The sequence below is a fragment of the Ricinus communis genome, chromosome 5 (genome assembly GCF_019578655.1).
Source record: "Ricinus communis isolate WT05 ecotype wild-type chromosome 5, ASM1957865v1, whole genome shotgun sequence".
In the NCBI taxonomy this organism is placed as follows: domain Eukaryota; kingdom Viridiplantae; phylum Streptophyta; class Magnoliopsida; order Malpighiales; family Euphorbiaceae; genus Ricinus; species Ricinus communis.
Genome location: NC_063260.1, coordinates 22,926,963 through 22,951,881, shown reverse-complemented (window position 1 = coordinate 22,951,881; position 24,919 = coordinate 22,926,963). Strand labels below are relative to the sequence as shown.

General features: G+C 32.7%; 3 protein-coding genes across 5 annotated transcripts; 1 reads left to right on the top strand and 2 right to left on the bottom strand.

The window, feature by feature from the left end:
* The first annotated feature begins 2,546 nt into the window (after positions 1-2,546).
* On the top strand, positions 2,547-4,510 carry LOC8258439 (ethylene-responsive transcription factor 12). Its single transcript, XM_048373617.1, has one exon. It carries the CDS (start codon positions 3,711-3,713, stop codon positions 4,233-4,235), a length of 525 nt encoding a protein of 174 aa, XP_048229574.1. The 5' UTR covers positions 2,547-3,710; the 3' UTR covers positions 4,236-4,510.
* A 5,874-nt stretch (positions 4,511-10,384) lies between these two features.
* On the bottom strand, positions 10,385-13,475 carry LOC8258438 (protein yippee-like At5g53940). Of its 3 annotated transcripts, none has more exons than XM_015716670.3 (5): positions 13,191-13,465; positions 11,745-11,788; positions 11,243-11,351; positions 10,777-10,825; positions 10,385-10,693 (listed from the first exon to the last, which is right to left on the bottom strand). In XM_015716670.3, the coding sequence occupies exons 1-5, from the start codon at positions 13,284-13,286 to the stop codon at positions 10,683-10,685; spliced, it is 309 nt and encodes a 102-aa protein (XP_015572156.1). In that variant the 5' UTR covers positions 13,287-13,465; the 3' UTR covers positions 10,385-10,682. The 3 variants fall into 3 exon arrangements, with proteins under 3 accessions (XP_015572156.1, XP_002509443.1, XP_048230812.1); XM_002509397.4 differs by having other exon boundaries at positions 10,777-10,832; positions 13,191-13,458; XM_048374855.1 differs by lacking the exon at positions 11,745-11,788 and having other exon boundaries at positions 13,191-13,475.
* A 6,309-nt stretch (positions 13,476-19,784) lies between these two features.
* Positions 19,785-20,999, bottom strand: LOC8258437 (ethylene-responsive transcription factor 4). The gene has a single exon (XM_002509396.4). The coding sequence runs from the start codon at positions 20,892-20,894 to the stop codon at positions 20,127-20,129; it is 768 nt and encodes a 255-aa protein (XP_002509442.2). The 5' UTR covers positions 20,895-20,999; the 3' UTR covers positions 19,785-20,126.
* Between the last annotated feature and the right edge of the window lie 3,920 nt (positions 21,000-24,919).

Here is a 24,919-nt window from a genome sequence, read left to right as displayed (position 1 = left end):
TAGTTAAAGGCAAAACAAGAAAAGATTACTCCCTCACATGTTTCACTCACAAAGAATTGAATTCCTTATAGAAATTAAATCAAATTGTTCTAGTAATCACAAGAACAAGTTTTTCACAACCTCTTAACGTTTATTAATTCTGAAGTTCAATAGAACACTCATGAATCAATAAAACGAATTATAAGCGTGTGAACAAAACAAGCTTACAACTAATCGAACAAGACTCAATTAACCCAAAAGAAAAGCTTTTTAAGAGAAAACAAACAAAATTACCCAAATCAGAATTATAAAAATGAAGAACAGCTCCAATTAATTAAAAGGAACCGGATACGTTCAAACACCAAGATAAGTAATGGTGAGAAAATCAAACTGATAAACGCTCTCCCTATTTAAGAGGAAGCACCCTTACCAATAAGTTCGAATTTGTCGCCCCAAAATCTAACTTGAAAGTTTGCAATTGATTATGGAACTAACAAACTTAGCAATAGAACTACTAAGCCCTTTAGTTATAAATAGATGAAGAATGTTCAAACAACTCAAGAAACTAATAAAAAGTTAATTGATTGATCAAACATGTAGATGTGAAACTAAATCAAACAAGTTAATTTAATCTCAAGAAATTCAATAAGGAACACCTTAAGGAATAAGAGTTAACAACTCAAATAAAACTTCATTCAGAAATGTATATTGATCTTATGTCCTTTAGCCGAAATACATAGCTCTATTTATAGAGTCTTGAAATGATTCTAACCCTAAAAAGGACTAAAGATAAGCAATAAAGAATCAAACCCTAAAAGACTTCTAATGTGCGGCTACCTCATTCTGTAAGCATAAGTGGTGGCTGCCCTAGGGTTAGGTAAGACCTCCAATGCTTCTAGAAACCCTAATGTGCGGCCCAATGCTTCTAGAAACCCTAGGAAAGCCTGTTGACTTTGATCCCTGATCTTTGACCTTGACCTTGTTCCATGACCAGAAGTTTAAGCTTCATTAATAGCAATTAATGTCACTATCTTCAAGGCGTTGTTATCTTCATTAAAAGCACCATCATTAGCCATTTTCAAAACATGCTCCAAGTAAGAATTTAAGGCTTGCTTGAACTTTTTATTTCTTGCTCGTGTCATTGGTCCTCCATAGGATAGTGGATCTATGCTAGTTGACTTAGATGCATCATTGGTTGCATCAGAAATGATGTTTAGTTTGAAATTGAATAAAAGTATTGAGATTAGACCCTAAAGAAAAGCTTCCTAATGAATTAATTTATGAAGCAGTACAAGCTATGCGCATTTGAAAGAATACAGGTAAGAATTTTAACTTGTGAATGACCCAAGGAAGTGAGAATAATACGTACTCAGTTGTATACTTCTTCTACATACAGGTGGTTAAGGATTAAGCTTAATAGCTTTGTGTCAGAGAAATTATTTACTCCAGGACAGATTGCTGTACCATTTGCCAGAGTAGTAAGCCATAATTTTGAATATTGATGGTGAGTTGGGGGCTCGAAGCTGAGGAAAGCTGACCCTAGAGGAGTAAACTTTGATGAAATTTTGATAATTTGATCTTTGGACCACTACTTAATACCGAGTAATAGCCATTTAGCGGTCTCTTGTTTTGGCGAGGGAGTCATCTTTTTTTGTTTGCTTTAATGCTATAGTCAATTTTGCACTTTTATTACTAATTAATCAACGTAGAAAGTGGAACTCTGCTAAAATAGTGCTCCTTTTTTGCATTCGTATATTTATTTATGCTCTTTATTTCCTCCAATTCAGTGGCAGCAAGTGCTTTATTATGTTGTAGACATTATTAGAGCACTGTTCTGGTATGACATTTACCAATGCGTTCTTTCAACGTTTCATTGCATATTTAATGAGTTTGTACTATATAATAAGGAATAGATATTGTTTAAATGCATTACAGATTATAGATTTTTACTAGTGTTAGTAAAGAGATTTAAATTTCTCCAATTCTCACAAACCAAAAAGAATTTAAAAAAAAATGATACTCGCCTTTTTGGGGTGTAGACGCATGGTTTTTAAATGGAAACAAAGTGATGGAAATTTCCTAATCAACAAAAAGGTAAGGAAGGAACTGCTATCATTTTAGGAGTGGAAATGATCCCTTTGACAAAAGGGAAATTTATTATTTCTTTTTTTTTTAAAAAAAAAAAAGTAGAGGTACAAATTATAAAATGTTTTGCATAGAGTTATCGATCAAAATCCAAAAAATGTGGAAAAATTTTGGGCCATAATGAGGGGAAAGTGGTCCTAACATTGCAACTGAGCTATCAACCATGTGTCCGATTCTGAGGAGGAAAAAGAAAGCCCCCCCATCACTTCTCCAATCCCATCCAAATAGTACTCAAAACAAATACAAAAACAATAAACTTAAAACATATAAAAATTCTTTTTCACCTTATCACACGTGTCCATGATGTAATAATTAAATCCACAGTCAAAAAATATATATATATATATAAGGGAAAAAAGAAAAACCATCTTCACGTGAACATGTGTCAGTTCTGTGCAGCTGAAAAATAAGCTGAACCCTGAAAATCTTCACCACCACCACAATCAGCAACAGCAGCACCATCCTCCACCACCCACCTTCCAATCCATCATCCGTACCACCAAAACACTTATTTATAAATAACATAACATACAATATATTAAATTTCCTTTTCCCCTTTTCTAATAGGACCACAGTAACAGCCCACCAGCCCAAAGAGAAAAAAAAAAAAAAACAAAACAAAAACCACAACCCTTTCCTTTTTATTTTAGAAAAAGAAAAAAGTTTCTGTTGGATAGGCAGCAGTAGGGCGTGGTTAACCCCAAAAGCTGAGTCAAACACGCCATCCATTTTTCCTTTTCTTTTCAATTTCTGTTTGTTTTTAAGAAAAGAAAAAACTCGACTCGGTCCTGTCTCCTGCAACTCAGACACCACTCCCCTATGTACCCCTCCACGTGGGGTGGCTCTGTACTCTCTCTCTCTTTCTTTTGCTCTGCACCTAAAACAACAGCTACGATCCAATCGGTACCCGACACGCTACTCACTCCTCTCTGCTCTATGATCTATCTCATCCATACTACGGCTACTACTTCATATAATACATTCATATATCTTCTCTTTCTCCCTTTTCTTCGAGAAAAAAGAAAAAAACTATATATTATTGTTTTCTTACTATTCAAATAAACATAATAAATGCAAACAAAAGGCAGGCGCCGCTCGGCAGCGTCGTACAACATTGTGTTAGGGCTGACATCATCTTCATCACTCTCTCTCTCATGTCTAATCATGCGGCGGCTATCTATATATCTGCTTCTTCTTCTTTTTCTTTTCTAATTTTATTCAGATATTGTTAATAATATTTTTTGAAGTTCTTCTGGGACCCATTTTTTTCTTAATGCTGATTTCGCAGATATTCCTTCAGTAAAGAATCACCGCTCGATGCTGATCAGACGGTGGAAAGCAAACATGCGCAGAAAATGAGAGGGAAAGGAAACGAAGAAGGTTGTCGTATTCTTTTATATATAAATATAAACATAAGCTGGCCGTGCCGTTCAGCCGACGATTACGGGTGACTACGTGGGTCCCTCTCCACTATTTCTACACACTCCCTCTTTTTTAGACATCTCTCTCTTTCTCTTCCTTTGTTTCCTTTTCTCCGTGTAAAGTTTGCTTTCCCTTTTTTTTATTTTTTCCTTCAATTCTCTTCCATGGCTTCTTCTTCTTCTTCTTCTTCTACTACAAGGGAAGGACACTACAGAGGAGTGAGAAAGAGGCCATGGGGCCGTTACGCAGCAGAAATACGAGACCCGTGGAAAAAAACAAGAGTATGGTTAGGTACATTTGATACACCTGAAGAAGCTGCACTTGCTTATGATGGCGCAGCTCGTTCTCTTCGTGGTGCTAGGGCTAAGACTAACTTCCCTGCTCCGCCCACCGCTCTTTCTCTCGACCTCAATGTTCCTTCTGACCATTCTCACCACCACCACCGTTGGGCCTCCGCATCTCCTTCTGGTCATCGCTTCGCTCTGGGTGAGTTCTTGCAGACTGGGGTTCTTAAAGAATTTACCTTTAAAGGTGAACCCAGTTCGAGTCAGATGAAAAATGAAACAGTTGTCGTTCCTGGAGTTGGTGGTGCTCCGCTGCCGGAAAACAGTGGTCAAGCGTCGTTTTTGGGGATTGTGCGACGCGGGTTACCTATAGATTTGAATGAGCCACCACCGCTGTGGCTGTAATTATATGATGGATACTTGGTTAGTTCTTTATCTTACTACTACTGCTAATGACGAGGCGTGTCTTACTTGTTAGGGCATTTTCCGGCAGCTTTTATTAACATTACTATTTTCTCCCTTTTCTCTAAAAAGAAAAACAGAGAATTATTTTCTATGGTCCTGATGTATTGAAGGGGAGCAAGTAACATCAAATCATTTCAGATGACTTATCAATGGGCTATGTATATATTGTCGTTTCGTGTTTCTTTCTTTTAATGAAACACCTCTTCCTTTCCTAATTACTCTCTGTTTGGCTTCTGCTTTTTTTGTGCGCACTACAATTTTATTTTATTTTTTTTAAAAATGATAAAGAAAAATTGATTAACGTACAATAGTATTCTGAATAAAGAGAATTAATTTGCTTTGGAAGTAAATGATTTTTCAAACTTGTACAGATATATTTAACTAAAATATACAACTTCACGTACATTTTATTTTTGTTTTTACTTTGAAATATATATATATATATATATATATATATAGCGTTTGTTTGCAACGCGATGGTGAGTTGAGAGTTGGAGTTTATTCGTCACGCGAGAGAATGCGTGTGGGGATAGGACGGCCTTCTATTTTTAACTTTTAAGTTTAGGAAGCAGAAGACGGGAACTGTTTCTGATAGCAGTAGCATTTAGCAGAGTCGGAATTGAATGAATGTTAGAACCACTCGCAGGTCAAAGAGCGTTTGATGCTCTTTCCTTAAGAATAGTTCCGTTGATTAACTCACTGTTTGGGAAGCGAATGTGTGTCCCAATTCCCAACAAGCAGTCGAATTAATTACTCCGAGTGGCCCATATAATTAACGTTGTTGCAAGAAAAATACTTTTTAACAATTTTTTAATTTCTACGAGACTCGTTGATTGAGATCTTCCATTTTTGTTTGTTAATATATCGCGAGTTCACGAAATTATCGCCTTCTGTTGTGGATAAAGTGTGCTTTTACCCTGGTGTCTTGTTTCTCTGTTTTTATTGGGGAAATGTAGAAAATTTCAGAAGTAGAAGAGGCAGAGTTAAAGCTTCATCTTTTTCTTTTATCTTTTCTTTTTGTGATAAAAAGTAGGTGAATCTAAGAGGTATATTTTAGAATCACTTAATTTTCTTTCCATATTTTTATATATTTATTTAATAAAATTGTCATTTATAGTATGTAAATTTAAATTAAATTTTTATTTATATTGAATAAATGCATAAAAAATATTAACATCTTAATTTACCAACCCTAAGATTCAGCTAAAAAGTAGAGTTGACATATCCCTAAAGATGAGCCAAACATAGCGGAAATTACGGTAAGAATATAATTGTTGATAGTTTTTGCTCCACAAAGGGTAATTATTTAAATGAAGATTCGCACGTTTTAATGGATAAATGATCCGCAAAGCAGCCATTGAGTAGCATCCAAAGAGAATAATCTAATTACAAATGAATTTAAACATGAACTTTAAGAAATTGAACATTGTTTGTTTAATTAAGGCAGTACCCTTATGAGGGCAAATCATGACTTTAGGTGCCACCCCTATCTATAGAGGTAACTACATAAATGTAAATGGAATCATACCTGCCCCCACTTTACCTTCCAATATTTGTTTTCCTATTAATTGTTATCTAATACATAAATAAGTCCTCACTTGTGAGTGATTACATAAAAAAGATAAAACATGATATGAATATTGTACTTGTTGCCCCCAATTTGACTCCTTTGTAAGGTTGTTTGGCAATAACTAATATTTGTATCTTGACTCTTGTTTCGATGCCCAAATTAACAATAATAGTTAGACCATATAGGATATAGCCACTATACATTGCTAAGCTACCTATATAATACAATACCCAACACTAACTAATAGTAGAAAATCACCACACACACACACAAAAAAAAAAAGTCTGTGTGTGTCGGCTCAGAGTCGGATTGATCAAAAGTAAACAAACAAACAAACAAAAAAGAACCATTACTAACTCCTATATATCAAATTAAAAGAGATTCTGATCATAGGATCAAGTTTTAGCTCAAAACCATTACGGACCCTCAAATGTTTCTAATTCAATACAGAATTTAGACAAGAATGGGAAATGAAATAAATATATAATTAAAATATTGAGTCATATAAAGAAAGATATGGTTTCACTCTAACACTTTATCGTCAAACTAACTAATTTCATGAATTTTAAATATTTATCAGTATAATTATTTTATAAATAAGTTAGCATCTAATTAAATATTTTATATTTATAATATCTATTAATTTTAGAATATGGGTTCACTCTATTTTTTATTCTCATAGAGGATACAATATCTTTTTATTTGGATACATATTATTGAATATCAATAGAGATAAAACACAACATAATCATTGATCAGGTTGTCAAAAGAATTCAAATTGACGTGAAACCATAGGCACACATATTTGTAAAATAATATAGATACATGTATGTACTGTTGTTGTTTTTTATAAAGAAACTTAGATGGAATGGAAGGACACCAAATGTGTCTGGATTGCTATTGGCAAAATGTCACATTCTACATACTTTTTTGTGGGTTGATAGTGCGAGAGGGAATGAATCAATAAGGAAATAAAAATATTAAAAATATGGTGCGACTGCTGAACAATCGTGAATTTGTGGTCTGCCTTCTCCTTAACTTATTAGATTCATATTGGATTCTATAGATTATTAAATAATAATTTTTCTTAATTATTGGGACTGCATATTTCATACCTTTTTTTACCCCTTCTATTCATCCAAATTGTAGTTTGTTATTGTTATAATACAATAATTAGTGGTAAAAAATACATTTCCGGAATATTATCACTGGAAATATTATTTTGTTAGATGAACTTTTTTAAAATTTCAATGTAATATTATATTATTATATCTGAATATCAATAGTTATAAATGATAGTGTATGAATAGATTCATTGGTAATATTTAAATGTCTAATAGAAAATAATAGAGTCACCAAATAATAACGATAAAAAAAATGTATATGCAAATTGAAATGGAACACTACCTTTTTGGGGACGAAATGTAATACTCATGGAATGCGATTGGTCAACCTTCTTTTAGGACGGTGGCTTGCCTACTAATGAAGTGTGCATAAGAATCCTCATCAATCTCTACCACCAAACCAAATATAATATAAATATAGAAAATTATTAATCCACCGGAAATTAACTTAATCCTCTCTTTCAGAGCATTTCATTAATTTAAATACTCATTTCTTTCAACATTCAATGTCCTACAATAAATAAAAATTAATATGCATTCTTTCAACAGCCAACAATTTTTTTAAAGTTTGAAATAAAGCCTTCATATAAGAAAAAGAATGAATCAAAGATGCTCTAAGAATTATTAGAACTATACTAAATGACGAGAAATATAGGTACACAAATTTATTATAATTATTGTAAGTGGTGGATAGCTAACACTTTTCCATTCTTTTGGTTTTTGTCTACCACCGAAATATAGTTTATTTTTCTTTACCTACGAATCTCTTTTAGTAAGAATCATCACTCCTATTTACTGGATTATTTAAAAAGAAAAAAAATTAATAAACGTAGAATTTGATCTTCATGCGGGCGAGAATGATTTTAAAATTTTTAAAACATGACAAGAAAAGGAAGAAGGAATTATAATATATGTGAAACTTCCAGCGTGGGGAGAAAAAGAAAAATGATAGAGATGACGATAGGTTGTACCTAACCCAGAATCAGAGGATCTGGATGTCAGATTTCTTTTCCTTTATTTTGTTCTTTTATAAACAGCAACAAATAAATAAATAAATTGTCAGAGAAGTAATATAGGCAGGGTAAATTCAGACCTTATGTAGCTACCTTAGGTCCACATGACTATTCCATTATATAAAACCTTATTAATAATAATAATAATAACCAACACGCAATCTCTGGATCCATAGCAGGAATAAAATAATAATACAATTCCTAATATTTCCGTCAGCAACCGGTCAGTAGTAAGCAGCATCAGCATCACCAGTGCTGCACCTGCACCCAGCATCGCGGTCATCTTTGTTCCCGCCCTCCTCCATCCCATCCAGCCGTCATTTCAAACCTCCTCCATTGTAGTGGTCCTCACCCTCAATGACACACGAAACAGTCTGCTTGCTGAATGGAACTGGCCCCCGCACCCAAACAAAATTAATTTAAAAGAAATAAAAACAGTACGTGGCAGCACCGCACGATTGTATGGGAATGGGACCCGTCTCACGAGCGAATCTGTCGGCAGCGTAGGAGGGCACGGAGGTCTAGCGTTACCCACCAATACTAAAACTAAAAAATTAATATAATAAAGTAAAACGAAGCAAATAAAATTAGCGGCTTTTCTGTTGGTGTTCACGTCGTCTATCGTACATAAATCCCGTGAGTTGTCGGTGACGGCGGCGGCTGCTTCTTTCTAAACGACGTCGTTATTAGAAGGCCCCCAATTCCCTTTTTGTCGTATTAATAGGGCAGAGCTGTTTTAGTTAATCCCCTTTTTGAGGACTAACGGTGCCGTTAAGATTAATGCATGCTATGTGGGATGGTGCATGTATGAGATGAGCGTAGACATGATAGCGTGAGGAGATGATGATGGTGGGTGTGGTAAATGGTACTATGACATGATGGTGAGTGTGATTGTGACAGTGATAGGGGTTCATGTTATGTTTTGACTGGGTCATTTTTGAATTTAATTTCTTTTAAATAATTTTCTATGGACGTGGGGGAGGGAGTCCCATCAATATAATGTGGGGGCTATTGCAAAGTTCATTGTCTTTGCATTGTCAGTGACTGCTTTTTTCTATTTCCATGTTAAATATTAAATATATTTGCCTTTTTCCTTCATTTTTATATTAAAAAACTCAACTGAACCACGAAGCAAATACTATTTGCTGGAATTTTGACTATATTTAAATTTATTTGAAAGACTCATAATTTTCTCATATTGAAAATTAAGAAAAAATCCCCAGGATAATGAATATAAAGTAAATGATATGATAAGTAAGCCTCTTTTGCTATTTATTTATTAAATATTAATATGTTATGGGTGGGGGCAAGAGGAAAAAATGAATAGGTTTGGTTGTGGCTGTGGAGTCGGAATTGAATGAATGGAGAGGAGAAGGAAGAGAAAAACAAATGGGCTGACAAAGGGATACATCAAAGAGACATGAAATGATCTCTGAGGGACTTTGATGATTATAATTTAGAAATATAAGGGGTTCATTAATCTTAAGGAGGAGGGGTACCTCTTAATTCTGTGGGCCATTTTTGATCTCGGACCTCCTCCACTGGGGCCTCCCCACCCCTAACCTTAATTATCTTTCCCTCAACTTTTATTTCTATTCTGCATTATTTATTTATGATGATTACCAACTTCTTGGTGAAGTGATTTCTAGCGCTCGAGTCCGTTGATTAAGACAATTGTGTGGAGTTCAATGAATGTCCTTATAATACATATACATAGAGTCTTAATTAATAGGCTCAACTCAAACAGCCTTTTGGCCCATATGGAAATACGAAACTATTAATATCTGTTTACTTCTACAGAAATTCTTTTTCATTTTTTTTAGTCTTTACAAGAACATTTTTTTTTATTTTTATAAAAATTCAAAAAATATGTTTACTTTATAAAAACTTATTATATTTTTTAATATAAAAAATAGACTTATAATAAATGAGATAAAAAAAATTTATTTTTATTTAAGAACAAAAAAATATTAAATTTGTTTTACAATTTCATTTAAAAAGTTGTTCTATTTTTATTTGAAAAGTTTTATAAAAAAAACAGACATAATTTCTTACCGGCATACATACCATTACACTTTCTTTCCCTTTTTACTAAAGTTCCAACCCCTTTTTCTTTTTTGGCTTATATCGTGTTTGTATTGAGGGCCATTTCCTTTTCTTCTTCTTTTTTTATTGCATAAAAAAAGCAACTTTTCTTTTTTCTTCTTTTTTCGCACTTAATTCGCTTGATGATGGGAATTGAAACGACATTTCAGGCACCTTATTTCGAAGGCTGTGGATAGTTTGTGTGCCCAAAAATGTAAAATGCTTGAAGAAACTAATTCCATCCATCAATCAAGGTTTGAGTTGCGTAGGATAGACTTTGCAAAGTGTCCAAGTGCCTTTAGTGCAACCCAACATGCTCCTTTATACAAGAATCCATATTTTCATTTGCTGAAGTTCTCCCCGCATTCAAGTTAAATTCGGCAGATTATTTTAGTATATAAGCTAAAGATATCAGCCAAGTGAAAAAAGCCATCTAGTTTTTGTAGGTCCTAAAACTTTCTATATATCACCAAAACTCGTATTCCATCTTGTCTTTACAAATCATTTCACAAAGTTGCAGCAAATTCCTAATGATTCTCTCCATCATTTGAACTGGGACGACCGTCCAAATTGAATTCCCCAGAGGCCTCGTCGTCTATCCTCCATCTGTATAACATATGTCCATACAACTCCTTAGCCCAGATATCAAGTAATAGATGAAAGTACAAAAACTATAGAAAAAACAGTACCTTTCAAGAACAAACTTTCCTTCCTTGTATTTTTGGCTTTTGTCATGTGCTGCCACCTACAACATGTCAAACGTAAGGAATACAAATGCAAAACAAACATGCTTCTTTCACAGGGAACTTTCCTTACTAGCCCTAGTTAAAAAAGGTTTGCTGAAAGCTAACTCTTTCAACAGCAGCTATATCTTTTCAATTTCATCAAGCTTCCGCCCCATTCGAGAAATGATTGTGTGAAGCTCCACATTCAACTCCGCTTGATGAAAATAAAAAAAATGTACTAAAGGAAGATCTTAGGCTAATAAAACTTGCCTCATGAAGAAATATTTTTGTTACAGCCATGAGTCTTTTAGATTTAAGTTATGGAGAAGGAAGATGGTTCCATCTATGTCTTAAACTTTTGCAATTATGAGAACAGGTATGATAGCTATATTCACTAGAGAAATCACAAATCATAACAAGAAGAGCCTACGTATTTCCAGCCAAGAAGTTGTCCACAGGAGCAGCAATAGATATCCTCCACAGTATGCATGCCGGAAAGCATCATCCTCTCCTCTGGCGGCCCAACAGTTATGTTCACCCTGTAGGACAGAAATGTCGACTTCATGTAAAGAATATTAGAATTTCATACTGCACTTGCACGTTCTGGCAGCATGAAGGAAAACCTTAAACAAAAGCCAAATGTGCTCCGATTCACACACATCAAAGATTACATAGTTTACAGTGATCAGTAGACTAACCCAGTAACATGCAGGAATCCTCCATTGAAGTATCAACAAGGAATTCCTAAAACTAGTAGAGAACTGGTTTTTCAAAATAGCATCATTAAAATGAAACCCTAAATGCATAATTGATCCTCTTTACACCTTTTCTCGAATTTAGATTATGCGGTCCTTCAGACGACTTGCATACAAATTTGCAGACATTAAAAGAATAAGAAAAAGCATGCTCAGAGAAAGACAGTAACAACTTACACATTGCTGAATAAGTATGCCCTCCCCTTTCGACAATTAAAAGTCTGATACATGACAAATAATCATAGGGTCAAAACAAGCATACCTTATAGCACATGTTTTTGATATATGAAAAGAAAATATTGAGAAGAAACATATAAATGTGAAACAAATTAACCCACTTTTAGAATTTTAAGAAAACAAGACCAAGAATCTGAGCCCCAACAAATATTTGATAATTATACGTACAGATTTAGAGTTAGAACTGGGCAAAAATAGGGTAGAACCAACTTGATACAATTAACAACCTAATTTATAATGTTTAGGGATAGAATTTACATCAAGAACTGAATTTATCTAGATAGTGCCTCTACTCCTTAATTAGTACCATAGTGCTCTGTACTCCTGCAGTCGCTATTACTGACTGAGAAACTGCAGCTTGGCCGCTTACCAAAAGGAGTCTTTCCCAGTACCATGTCAAATAGGAAAACTATCCTCTTTCTTTCTATGCTTTCAGCAGCAATTACTAAATCCAAAATATAAAATCTTCTTCCAGTATTATAAGTCCCCTTCGTGTCCAACAGTTCCGGTTGTAGTAGTACTCACATGTACTAAAAATTATACCCTATACTCTTAATGCTAACTACTGAGACACACATTGATGAGGATTGCATCAATAACTCTAAATGAGAATTTCAAATCTTTAATGAAAAAGTGTATGGAAGCTATCTTCACTAGCAAAATATCTGTATTGTTAAGGATTACTGAATAATGTACTTTTGAGTTGAAATTGAATAAGGATACCGCATGTATGGACTAAATTTTTGTCAAAGATGCCAGTGTCTAAGTTATACCAGAAGAAAACTCATTTCCTATGATCTTCCCACAATCACCGATGCCCAAGAGCTTAAAACATGATCTAGATAATGTTTATTAAAAAAAAAAAAAAAAGAAGGAAGCAATGCTTCACTCATTATCCAAGTCTCACACAATTATGATTAAGCTGGCTTGGAAGACATAGGTACTAAAAATCATTTCGTCAACACTAGGCATCTTTAAATTCCTTATTTCCTCGTATCATTTACCTAGGAAAGTTCCAAGATTCAGCAATCTTCAAGGAAAAAAGAATAAAAAGAAAATTCAATCAGATCATACCATCGCCAAAACTACTTCAAATCAAATTTGGGGAACCAATTTGCCTAAAGACCAAATTTCATTGGAGAACAAACAGCTAAACTGCTTCACTGGGTCGTCTCCATTCCAGAAATTACATCTAAGTTATACAACAGCCATTTAATATTTATCAAGCCCTAGAAACCCATCATTTTCCAAAATGATCAATACAGTAATTCCCGAATCAATTCACTGAAAACATCTTAGAAAGCAAGAGAAGTGCATAATAAATTGAAAAAATATATATATCACAATAATTAAAAAAAAAAAAAAAGATAAAATAATTACAAGTACCCGAGAAAGAACATCATCGGCGAGAGCAAGAGGGGTGTCGCAAAATCTGCAACTGTAGCATCTGCCTTCTACGTCTACCACAAATAATCTACCCATTATTTAGGCCTCTTCTCTCTCTCCCATAGCCACGCAATGAAATTATGCAATCGTTGGTTTGATAAAGATAACAAAAATAACAGTGCTAAATGGTGATGATAATACAGTTTTCTGGTTAGACTTAGAGGTGCAAATTAGTCAATCTACTCTGTTACACTGTTAGCTACCTGGACTCCAGTTCCTATATATAATAATAATAATAATAATAATACTTGATTAAATTAGACTAAAATATTCATCATTTTATATCCTCGGGATTTCTTTTTATTTTTCCTTTTTGAAAGGATATTTTTTTTAAACTTCATTTGTCTACTCAAATTTAATTCAATATATATAGAAAAGATATTATTAAATGTTATGTTGAATTGGATTCAATTTACTAAAATAATTATCTCTGTGTATATTTCATTTTAAATTAAAAAATTCAGCTCTATATTTGTATAATCCAAACAAAACTTAATTGGCACCTAGAATCAAGTGTTCAGATCTGTTTCATTCTAATCCCACTTGAATTAATTTTATTTCATTTGAAACATATAAAAACAATGATTTATTTTTAGGAAAAGAATTGTAAAGTTTTTTATTTTTATTTTTATTTTATTTTCTAACTACCGGCTAAAATATGTAAATTTGGATAGGTAGTATGTCCTAAACTCTATAAATATTGTCCATATCCTATGTAATCGAGTCGAATCATATTGAGTGCCCAAAAACACATGATCCGCTACCAGAATTAGGATCCATCGGACTATAAAGTAGCAGCTAAAACCATTTATAGAGGAGATGAATTGATTTTCGAGTATGCCAAAATGAGCATCAGTTTATGTAATCCTTCACTCAAGTATTAAAATCTGCTTAAAATAAAAGCATTAACCAAACTATAACAATAATAATAATCATAGCAACTATATCTATATTGTACTCTTGCTAAAAAAAAATCTTAGCCCTCTATTCTCTTTTTTTTTTAATTTTTATTAAAATTTCATCTTTTAACTCCGGTTTTATAATCTACGGTGGTACATTTACTTCTTATTTTATAATAAATAAATATTAATATATTTTTTTTTAGAATTTTATGGTCTACAATTATATGAAATATTTAATTTTTTATTTATAAGAATGGTGAAAATAAAAAATAAATTTAATTAGATATTTAAACAATCAAATTGATAAAAAATACTTATAAAATAGATATGTAACTTAACATTACCGAATAGAACTTTCTTTTCGTAAATTTGTAATCTATTATTCTATCACATTATGATTAATAGTTGTTTTACATATATGTTTTTATGTGTAATATTTTCTTTTACTTTTTATATTAAAATATAATTTATTATATTGACCGAGAATGCAAGCAACAAGCTAACAGCTGTGGAGTACCTACGATGACTGTAAAAATGTTAAGCGACCGAGACTGTAGCTTCAACACCTGCTTTAATAGTAACCATAATAAGCTAATGGCCGCAGCAATGGTAGCTACAGTAACAACATGCTCAATGGCTACATACACCAAAATAGGCAAGACAAAAGAAAAAAGAGAGACGAAGGGGGAGATAAAGGGTGGTGAAGCTACTATCATGGCTAGAAGCAGTTTATATTTTAGGGTTCTGTTTGAGAGAAAAGATAGAGAGGGAAAATATACTTTTTCTTTTGTTTTAACTTTTTACTGTAAGAGGGGTTTCATAATTTGTAGGACTATTTGGTTTAAAAGTGTGCTATACATTAAATGATGATTTATTTTTGGATCTCTTTGTATTCTGTGGGCTAAACTTTTTATGTGCCTATTGTCCCCAGTATGGCTTATTGAAAGGTATTTATGCCGTTAATAATTCTTTGAAAAAAGAAATGGTCGTTATATGTTATATTCCGGCGTCATGCTTGGAAGTACAGTTAAAATATAAGACAGACAAGATGATAATTAAAATAATAAATACAATTTGCACGTTAATTATACGCAAAACCAATATGGCTTGTCCATTGGTGGGGTAGTGACCTAATTGCTTCGGTCATCACGTGCCTAACTACTTGCATCATTGTAAAATATTCTTTTAATTATCATTGTTTGTTATCATAAGCTAACATTTAACCTGGTTTGGATCTCTAGATTTCAATTTTAAATATTATATAATATGGACAGTACAAAGAATTTAGACTTTAAGAACTTTATTATTTAAACTATCAATAAAGTTTGATTTAATAATGAAGTTAAAAATAATTATTTAATTATTCACAATTACTATATAATTTAAATTAATAGTCATATAAAAATATGATACGACTCAAGATGAATCGACCTATAATATTTTAATACTATCCTAAATTCATAAGTTTTAGTATAGTGTAAGATACAAAGAATTTAAGAAGTGAACTAAGCTATAGAAAAGTTATAAATAGATAGCTAAATTATCTTTCTTTTTTTTAATTTTTTAAAAACAAGTAAAAAATTAAAATAGAGGATTTAACAGAGCATTTTAAATTCCAAATTGTGAAGAGAAAGAAACTAAAACTTCATTATGATAATTATAAAAATAGCTTTTCTTGAATGACTAATTTTAAAAATATTAAATAAACTTTATCCAATTTTGTAATAAAGAAAATAGAAACAAGGGAATAACAAACCAATTTAAAATTAATACAAGTTTTTTTTTACTAATAGTGTTTTAATTACTAAAAAAAGATTTGATTAACAAAATATATTTTGATATATTTTATCATAAAAAAATACCATATTAAAAATTATATAGAACAACTTGTTTCCAAATATTTATTTATTAATTTATACAGATAACATAAAAATAAATAATAAATAATATTATTTTATTTTAACAAATAAAATTATATCTTTCTAAAAATAACTTATTTAATATTACAAATAATATTTAAAAAGGTGAAATCCTTAACATCCAAACAGACGATTGCAGGATTTGTTACGACACTTCGAATTTAAAAACCAGCACCTTCGAATTTGTATGTATTTAATTAAAATTTTCGGCTTCTAACGTCATCGGATTGAATAATTGGAAGAGAGAGAAGAGGGCCTCCAAATTGTGGAGGCTTCTAGAATTAAAAAGAGAGGCGCTAAAATGCACTGCTAAAGTACGCAGAGAGAATAGATAGAAGGCGTGTCAGTGTCACTTGAAGAGGCAACACATTTATGTCCGCTTTAAAAAGGCGGCAAAGCGTAGCAGCCGCCCCACAACCACAACCACCACCACACCCGCACCCAACCGGTCCTTTTTCTTTTATTTTAATTATTTTCGGCGGTTTCTTTATTTTATTATGGTTATCGAAAATAAGATATGGTTTTAAAATATTTGGATTCTAATTAACGCGAAACGTGGCGTACGAGTAGGCAAATCTGCCGTCTAAGATGGGTGGGGGACGGAAGGAACCGGGTCCCACTAAACAAACAAACAAGAAAAAACATGTTATAACGCCAACACGCTCTTTCACCCGCCGGCGCAACTGTCTGTTCCTATCGGACACGTCGCCATGTCTAGCGCCGTACTTTTTAATTTATTTCGTTTATTCTTTAAGACATTAAAATATAAGCACAAAATAATGATTGCCCCGATGCCTCTTATTATGGAATGAAAAATGCAATGCATTTTCTTCCTAAACTGTCAAAATAATGCTCCATGCTCCATATCCCTGTGGACTGACCCTTCTTATCTCCATGCATTCCCTCATCATCTATCCTATTAATTATATAAAACTATAAACTATATAAAGCAAGAACCTTTCCCTTTTTCTGTCTTTTTATCTTATGATATTTCTTCTCAGAAAAACTATTCGAAATTAATTTATTGATCGGAGTCCAAATATTTTTATCTCATGTAATTCTTTTAATCATTAAATCTGGTCTGGTATTTATTTATTTTAATATTATCCTACGAATTTAATAAGATCGTATACTACCATTTCTAGAGTTCAGACGTAGGGGATGTAAGGCTAATTTGACGTGATTGACAAAATACATTAAAAATCATGGCTTGAACAAATAGTTAATTAAGAATTTCCAGCTGTTTTAAAATCCAAAAATATAACAAAATTAAATAAAAAAAGATTTGAAAAGAAAGCGAAATCTTCTGCATAGATATCGACGACCCCAAGACTGGACCCACCAAAAGCGGCAGCCGGGCTTCCCCACTTCCACTTCCTGTTCCCGCGTCCACGTGGGCCCTGTCTTGTCTCTATGCCCCACTTTTCTCGTTTTTAATTACCAAAATAAAAAATAAAGCAAATCAATATTGGAAATATCATTTTTTTTTTATTTATCTGATATTATATCTGCTATTTTTATAAAATTATATTTTTAATTTTAAATATTAGGATATTGATTTTATAAAAGTAATAAATACATCATCTGATAGATAAAAAGAAAAATCTTATAGTAGTAATTAAAAAATACGACCGCACTCTATCCTCAAATGGATCGCACGGCCACATAACACGTGCAGTCCTTACACGAATCTCCAGAGCCATCCAGTCAACATAGAAATAGCTTTCGGTTCCTCACTTAGTAACCCTGCGCTTCTCTCACGCGCAGTTGTTCTTGTGTCATCACCACTCGCCAGTGTTTTAATAGTTAACAGCGGCATCACACTTCACAAACCCTTGGTTTAGCTTTGAATTATAGGATTTAACAGCGGCATCACACTTCTCAATTCAGATAGAAAGAATTATAAAAAAAAGGCCAGATAATAAAAAATAATGATATTAGATCAATAAACTACTTATGGATAAGCATAATTGGTTAGATAATTGTAATTTATGATAATGAAATAAAACATATTAAAAAGTGAATACCACTGAAAACAATTTGTTTCACACCTCTCTCCATTTGGTCAAAAAGGCAAACACTGGTCATCATTTCCCTATTGCTTGTTCAGACGGAATATTTCTTCTATCTGATTATTGATTGTATGTGTAAGAAGAATCTAACAATCAAATCCTAAGATTTTTCTTAATTTACCATTAGATATTACTTTTTTTTTTTTTTGGGTGTATTTTATAATGTCCATCCTTGCAAGTGGGAAACTATCCTCCAACTCCAACAACCTTATTTGTTAAATCATGTGCTTCCCGGAAGCATGTGATAGATTTTGTATACACAACTCTATCAGTAGGCTCCAAGCCTGTAAAAAGTACTGGAAAGCTGATGGGTTAAAGGGATGATTATTTGAAACTCTGGTTAGGTTGATCATCCTTTATTCTAATTAAATAAAAAGAATATCAATCGGTCAAAAAAGAGAAACTCTTTCCCATTTTTTTTTTTTAAAAAAAGAAAGTCGACATTACAAAGTTCCTTTTAGCAAGGAATAGCAATCATGAATTGGAACCAAAAGTCCAAAATGCTAAAAGTAAGAATAATAATTGCATGCTCCCAACAAGCGCTGGCCGGCCATTAATCAAGAAATCAAACATAATATCCCCTCCGTCCTAAACTAGTACTTCCTTTTTTGTAATCCGTTCCCGAATTCAATTTTATCTTTTTATTATTAATTTAACAGTTAAGTGGTTGTGAACTATAGTACGAATATTTGAAAAATAATTAAAATTATATATTTTAAATTCGTATATAAATTAAAAACGGACTACTAAATTGGGACAGAAAAAGTAAAGACCTAGGGCAACATTTACACAATTTTGTTTTTAGGAAACAAAAAGAGAAGTCTATAGAAGCAATGTCAGCTTAAATTTTTTGTTGTGAACCATAGATTAAACATTCTTACTTAATACGTTGCAACAGAATTAGTAAATTATTAAATTTAAAATTATGAGAACGATCAAGTTACATCAAATTGAAAGAATAATGTAAAAACAAAACGGCAATAGCACAAAATGGCGAGTAGAAAGAAAAACTAAATTACTCCCTCTTTTTCTTTGAGACTAAAACCTATGGAATATGGATCACCATTTATACTTTAAATGCATCCGAATAACCAAAAGCTCTATTTGCCTCACTTTTAGCCGGCTTTAGTGGCTACATGCTGAAAAAAGGTACCAAGTTGGAAAAAAGAAAGAAGATCATTTTAACAGATAAAAGGACTTGGCAGAGCAATAACAATAGCGACCCATGTTAACCAATCAATCAGTTGAAAAGAAATGAAAAAAAAAAAAATGTTTAAAAAACAAGCAGGCCGGCCTACCAAAAACAAAGGAAGGCCGAGACAGCTTGCTAAGTAGTATAAATTATAAAGTAATCCAGCAATGTCTTCCAACGAAGGCATTAAGCCACGTGGTAGCGAGTATGTGCGTCAATGGAAATCGCCATCAATTTACGCTCCCCAGGGAACCTTTTTACACCATAACCAATACCCCGTGCGCCTTGTCCTTACTCGCACAAACATCATCGTTTTACATGTTTCCTTCGGAAAAAATTTTAAAAAAACACTCCGGCCATATATAGAATACACCGGCTGCGATTAAACTATAATTAACCATTTTACCAAAAAAATCTAAACATAATTATAAAATAATTAAAAGCACAGATCCGTGTTAATCCATTGATTGAAACTGCATTAAACAAAAAAAAGGGGTAATACAGTAACTAGTTATCATCATTAACAACAGGGAGATATGACTCTCTGTTGCAAAAAAAAAGGGGATCCGATACTACGTCGTATACACATCGACAGGGATGAAAAACCCAATACATAAACATAACAAAGCTCTCGCCATTTTTTTTGGTTTGTTTTGTTTTGTTTCTAATAATTTAATTCCTATCAAAGAAAATAGGAAAAAAAATAAACTCAAATTTCTTAAAAGAGGAGGAAAGAAGGAAGAATTATTAGACCGGTTTGTTCTGAGTTTTGGTTTTGGATCAAAAAGAATTCAACGGAATTCTGGTTCAGCAGGGAGGTTGAGATCGAAATCAAAAGATCTTGGTGGCGGATTATTGATTTCATTTTGGTTCAAATCAACGACTGAAGATGAATCAGAATCACTCTGGACTCCACCACCACCGAACATCATGGCCTGCTGATGCTGATGCCGTTGTTGATGAGGATCAAACAACAGCCTCTCGTACTGGCTCTTCACCATCGCATCAAAATAAAGAACGTGCTGTTGATGATGGTTCACCACTGGTGCTGTAAAAACACCTCCTAACCCTGGCACCGCTTGAAAGGGAAACCTAACGGCAGATGAAGGTCCAAGATTAAGATCCAACGGAGAAGAAGATTCCATGGTTAAAGCTGGCGTCTCACGGCTAGATGACTCCACAGTACTGCTAGGGCTCGGGCTCTGATTACTATTATTATTATTATTATTATTGGCAATAGCATTAACTTTCGTAGTATCATTCTGCTTGCTTAGAAAAATGTTCTTATTCACATTTTCACAGGCCAACGGGAAGTTAGTCTTGGCTTTGGCGCCGCGAAACTCACGTGCAGCAGCATCATAAGCACGTGCAGCTTCCTCTGCAGTGTCGAATGTTCCAAGCCAAACTCTGCTCTTCTTCCCTGGATCTCTTATCTCCGCCGCGTATCTACCCCATGGTCTCTTTCTAACTCCTCTGAAATGCACGTCCTTAACTCCAGGAACGCCGCTGTTACAGTTACCGTTAGCTTTAACGGCAGCCGTCTTATCCCTCGGCGCCATGTAAATACAACGAAACGCAATCAGCAGTAATTGTGTTGAATTGAAGAGAGAGAGAGGGAGGAGGGTGATATGATAGCTAGAACAGAAGGAGAGGATATGGGTCTCTTTATATAGGAGAAAAGTATAAATAAATGGGAATAAGGAATCGGCGAGGAATTGAAGGTGGGGGGCATAGAGTCAACGAATGATTTGACTGAGAGGGGCGGCTGAGGATGGATGAGGGATCATGGATGGATGGATGGAGGATTACGTGGCATGCGGAGTTTACAATTTACACAGGAACAAGTTAGTTATAGTAAGTTAGTTAATCACACTCTAGTTTAAGCGCGTGGAGAAAGAAGGTTGAACAAGTTGTCGGCATATTCTGCTATCCCGCCGCGTGACTTGGATCGGTTATTTGATTTTATACAGCGAAATAAATATGTGTGTGTGTGTGTGTGTGTGTTTTTTTTTTTTTTTTAAATAATTTGAGGAACTCTAGTCCACGCTCCTTTTGAACCGCTCGTGTGGACCAACAACAACAAGGAGTTTTTGGGAGTTACAACCAATAAGAAATCGTCACGCGGTCGTTTTATAGTAATAAGCGTGTTCAGTGCCTAAAGCCTCACAGACCTAACGTCTGCAGCCACATGATTTCTGACACTCAGTTTCAATATCAACCGACAGCTTCCACTCTTTCGTGCACTTCACGCTCCTTCGTTTTCACTCCATTTATAATTTTAACTACCGCAATGCTTAATCTTAATCACGTCTTGTTATCTAAATAATCCTGTGTCATTATTTGTTTTCGAAGAGATTCCATCAACGACGCTCTTAATTAATTGCTTTTCTGGAAATAAAGCAAAACTAAATAAATATGGTAATTATATTTTATTTATTTGATGCTAGGTACCACCCAATTCACTTAAATATTATAGTAATTATTTATTACCAAATAATAGACTGACTAAGGACAGTCCCAGTTAATGCAATTCATATTTTACTCAAATATGAAAGCAGAAAAAGGAAAGCACACAGCAGTGGCCTCCTGATGCTACCTAATTAGCAACACGATTTTTATGCTCACAGTACATTGTACCATTCGTCCACAGAATTAAATTGTGTCATCATCTGACTGCCTTCCTTGTGAACACTTCAGAACACACACAGCAGTTATATATGTAAACAAGAAAAAACTTCACTTCAGTATTAGGTTGGTGTTCATATTTAACTTTCAACAGAAACGCCAATAATTTTTCAGAGATTGATATGAAAATATGCTTTCAAAAAAGACACTCGCACTTGCAAATGGCAGGTCCAGATGTGTTCAATGAGATAATCGTTAACACATTCACGTTTTACTGACCTTGTCAACAGGCAAGCTATTTTACTAAATGCTAAATCATGCATACCCATCAATTAGGTATTCGGCAAAGATCTTGAATTTTATTAAGGACTCATCTTCCATTTACAGGTGGACCATGGGTTGGTTTTTATTGTACAAACTGTGCAATTCTGGATCTATCTCCGTCCAAATAGATGATTCTGCACCACGTATTTTTAGCAATCAAAAGCTGATTTATTTATATTTTTTTTTTATTATTATACAAACGTAAATGAATTCTAAAATTATCACCTCTTTTTCTTTAAGGAATCAAGTCTGTATTGAAATATGATATTCTTTAATTTTATTATCATTCACCTTAACCACAATAACAATTAAAATAACACACACCATTTAATAAAGAAGAGAGAAGGCCCCTCCTTAACAACCAGAGTGGCCGTCTTCCTATTTAACTCATCAATCTTTGCATGTTAGTTGATTATATTCAATGATAACAAGAATCCCACTTTTGCCCATCGGCTGTCGGACAAAACAATAGCCTACCAATTGTTGTCCTAATTGACTTCATTGACTTTAACATCTCCATGAATCGCCCAAATTCGAATGGACTTATCTTGCAATTCATATGTTTTCAATAATATATATATATAATATGAGTCTGGAGACAGTGTATTTTAGAAGTTTATACTCTCCTGGAAGGTTTAATGTATATGTCTACTTGAGCTGCAACTCGACAAAATCTGATTTTGGCTATTATTATAATATTTAATTTATTTTTTATTATTTAATCAGCAAAATTACTTTTTTGAATCTAAATAAGCTTATTTAGTATATACTTAATAATACTTTATTTATATTATAGCTAATAAGAATTATAATGTTACTCTAATAAATAAATTTAAATAATCAATTTCGTACAGATTATATATACAAATTATATAATCTATTTTACATCTCAATTAGCAATTGAGCTTATGACTTTTCAGTTAATTGAATTCTATCTAATTTGAGCTTGACTTATATATTAAATAAATTATAATTGGCTAAAATCTGAATTATTCATAAGCGGTTCGATTCATTAATTTATTTCTCTAAAATTATTAATAATAAATTACAAATCACCAGATGTTTAGCCTAGTGTAACAACTTTCTATAAAATGTTTTTAGTAGATCATTTTAGTTAAATCAACGTCTAATAAAGTTTTAACACAGTGTACTGTATAAATGCATCTACAGGTGTCTCTTGATGTGTAGGCAAGCTGGAACAAAAAGATACTTGTGGCTATAGACAATTGATTGATTGGTTGAGGGTATGGTGCAGCCCCCGTGGGAACATGCAGAAGATAATCGTTGGCCTGTCTATTTCTTGTGCTCCACACGACTCATTCATTCTATTTTTCATTGTCAATAAAAAAGTATTCTCAGCAAAAATAATAATACCCAGAAAAAAAAAAAACTATATACTAAATGCATTTTCGGGGTCACACATGAAGGGTCTCTCTCGTGCTAATATATCGTATTATTTTGCTTGGACTTGGCGTGATTGTATTTCTTCTTTCTTGGTCAAGTACCCAAAAGTCCCAAAAAAACAAGTTTCAGATGTTCACATTTATTTTTTTTCAAAATCATCTAATTTTTATGTATTTAATTTTGAAATAATAAAGTCTGATTTGGCCATTGATTTTATTGCTCGGGTTCAATTTAGCTCTTTTTTAAATTTAAACACATTTCAATCCAAACTTTTACATATTTAATTTAATTTAGCCTTATTTTTTATAAAAATGAGAGAGTGAGTTGCACACTCTCTAAAAAGAAAGTAAATATAATAAAAATAAAAAATAAAAATATCTTACATTAAAGTAAATTATTTAAATTAAAAAATAATATTTAAATAAAACACAATAAAAAATAAATATTACTATTTTTCAATATTTTTACTACATTTTTCTTAATAATGATAGTGAATGAGACAATTACAGTGGTAGTGGTGCCGAAGACAATGGAGATGAGAGCGGTTTCAAGCGAGAATAATAGTGGTAATAGCTACTTGTTGTTTAATTATATATAATATTTTTTAAATATTATTATAATTTTTAATTATTTTTTATTTCCAAGAGAAAGTGACTCACTCTTTTATTATTATTTTTAAATAGGATTAATTTAAATTAAACATATAAAAATTTAGACTAAAAAGTTCATAAATTTAAAAATGGATCAAATTGAGTACGTGTAACAAGATTAGTAATGAAATTGAACTTTATCTCTTAATTTTATAACTGTGTTTTGCTATGCATGCACGATATTAAGAAAATTATATTTCATATTTTAAGAAAAGGATGATCTTTTTTTGATAGAGCTGCATATCTCTAACTTGCAGCTAAATCCATCATTAATGAACCCAAATGAAAGTTTTGAATTTAATCACTATACTGTCTCCTGAATTATTTTTTTTGCACAGATCGGTGCTAGCCTAGCTAGTAGATTTTGATTTAAAAAATAATCACCATACTTTCTTAAGTTGCAATTTAGTTCATTTTTCTGATGAATTATATTTGTAGTTCACAATAGTATAGTGTTTGTAAATCAGATGAAATGTAAATGATTAAATATAATATAACAAGAATAAGAAATATTTAATATGTGTGCGTTTACAATGTGTTTTATTTTGGTCTTTTCAATTTAATCTCCAGATTTGGAGCTT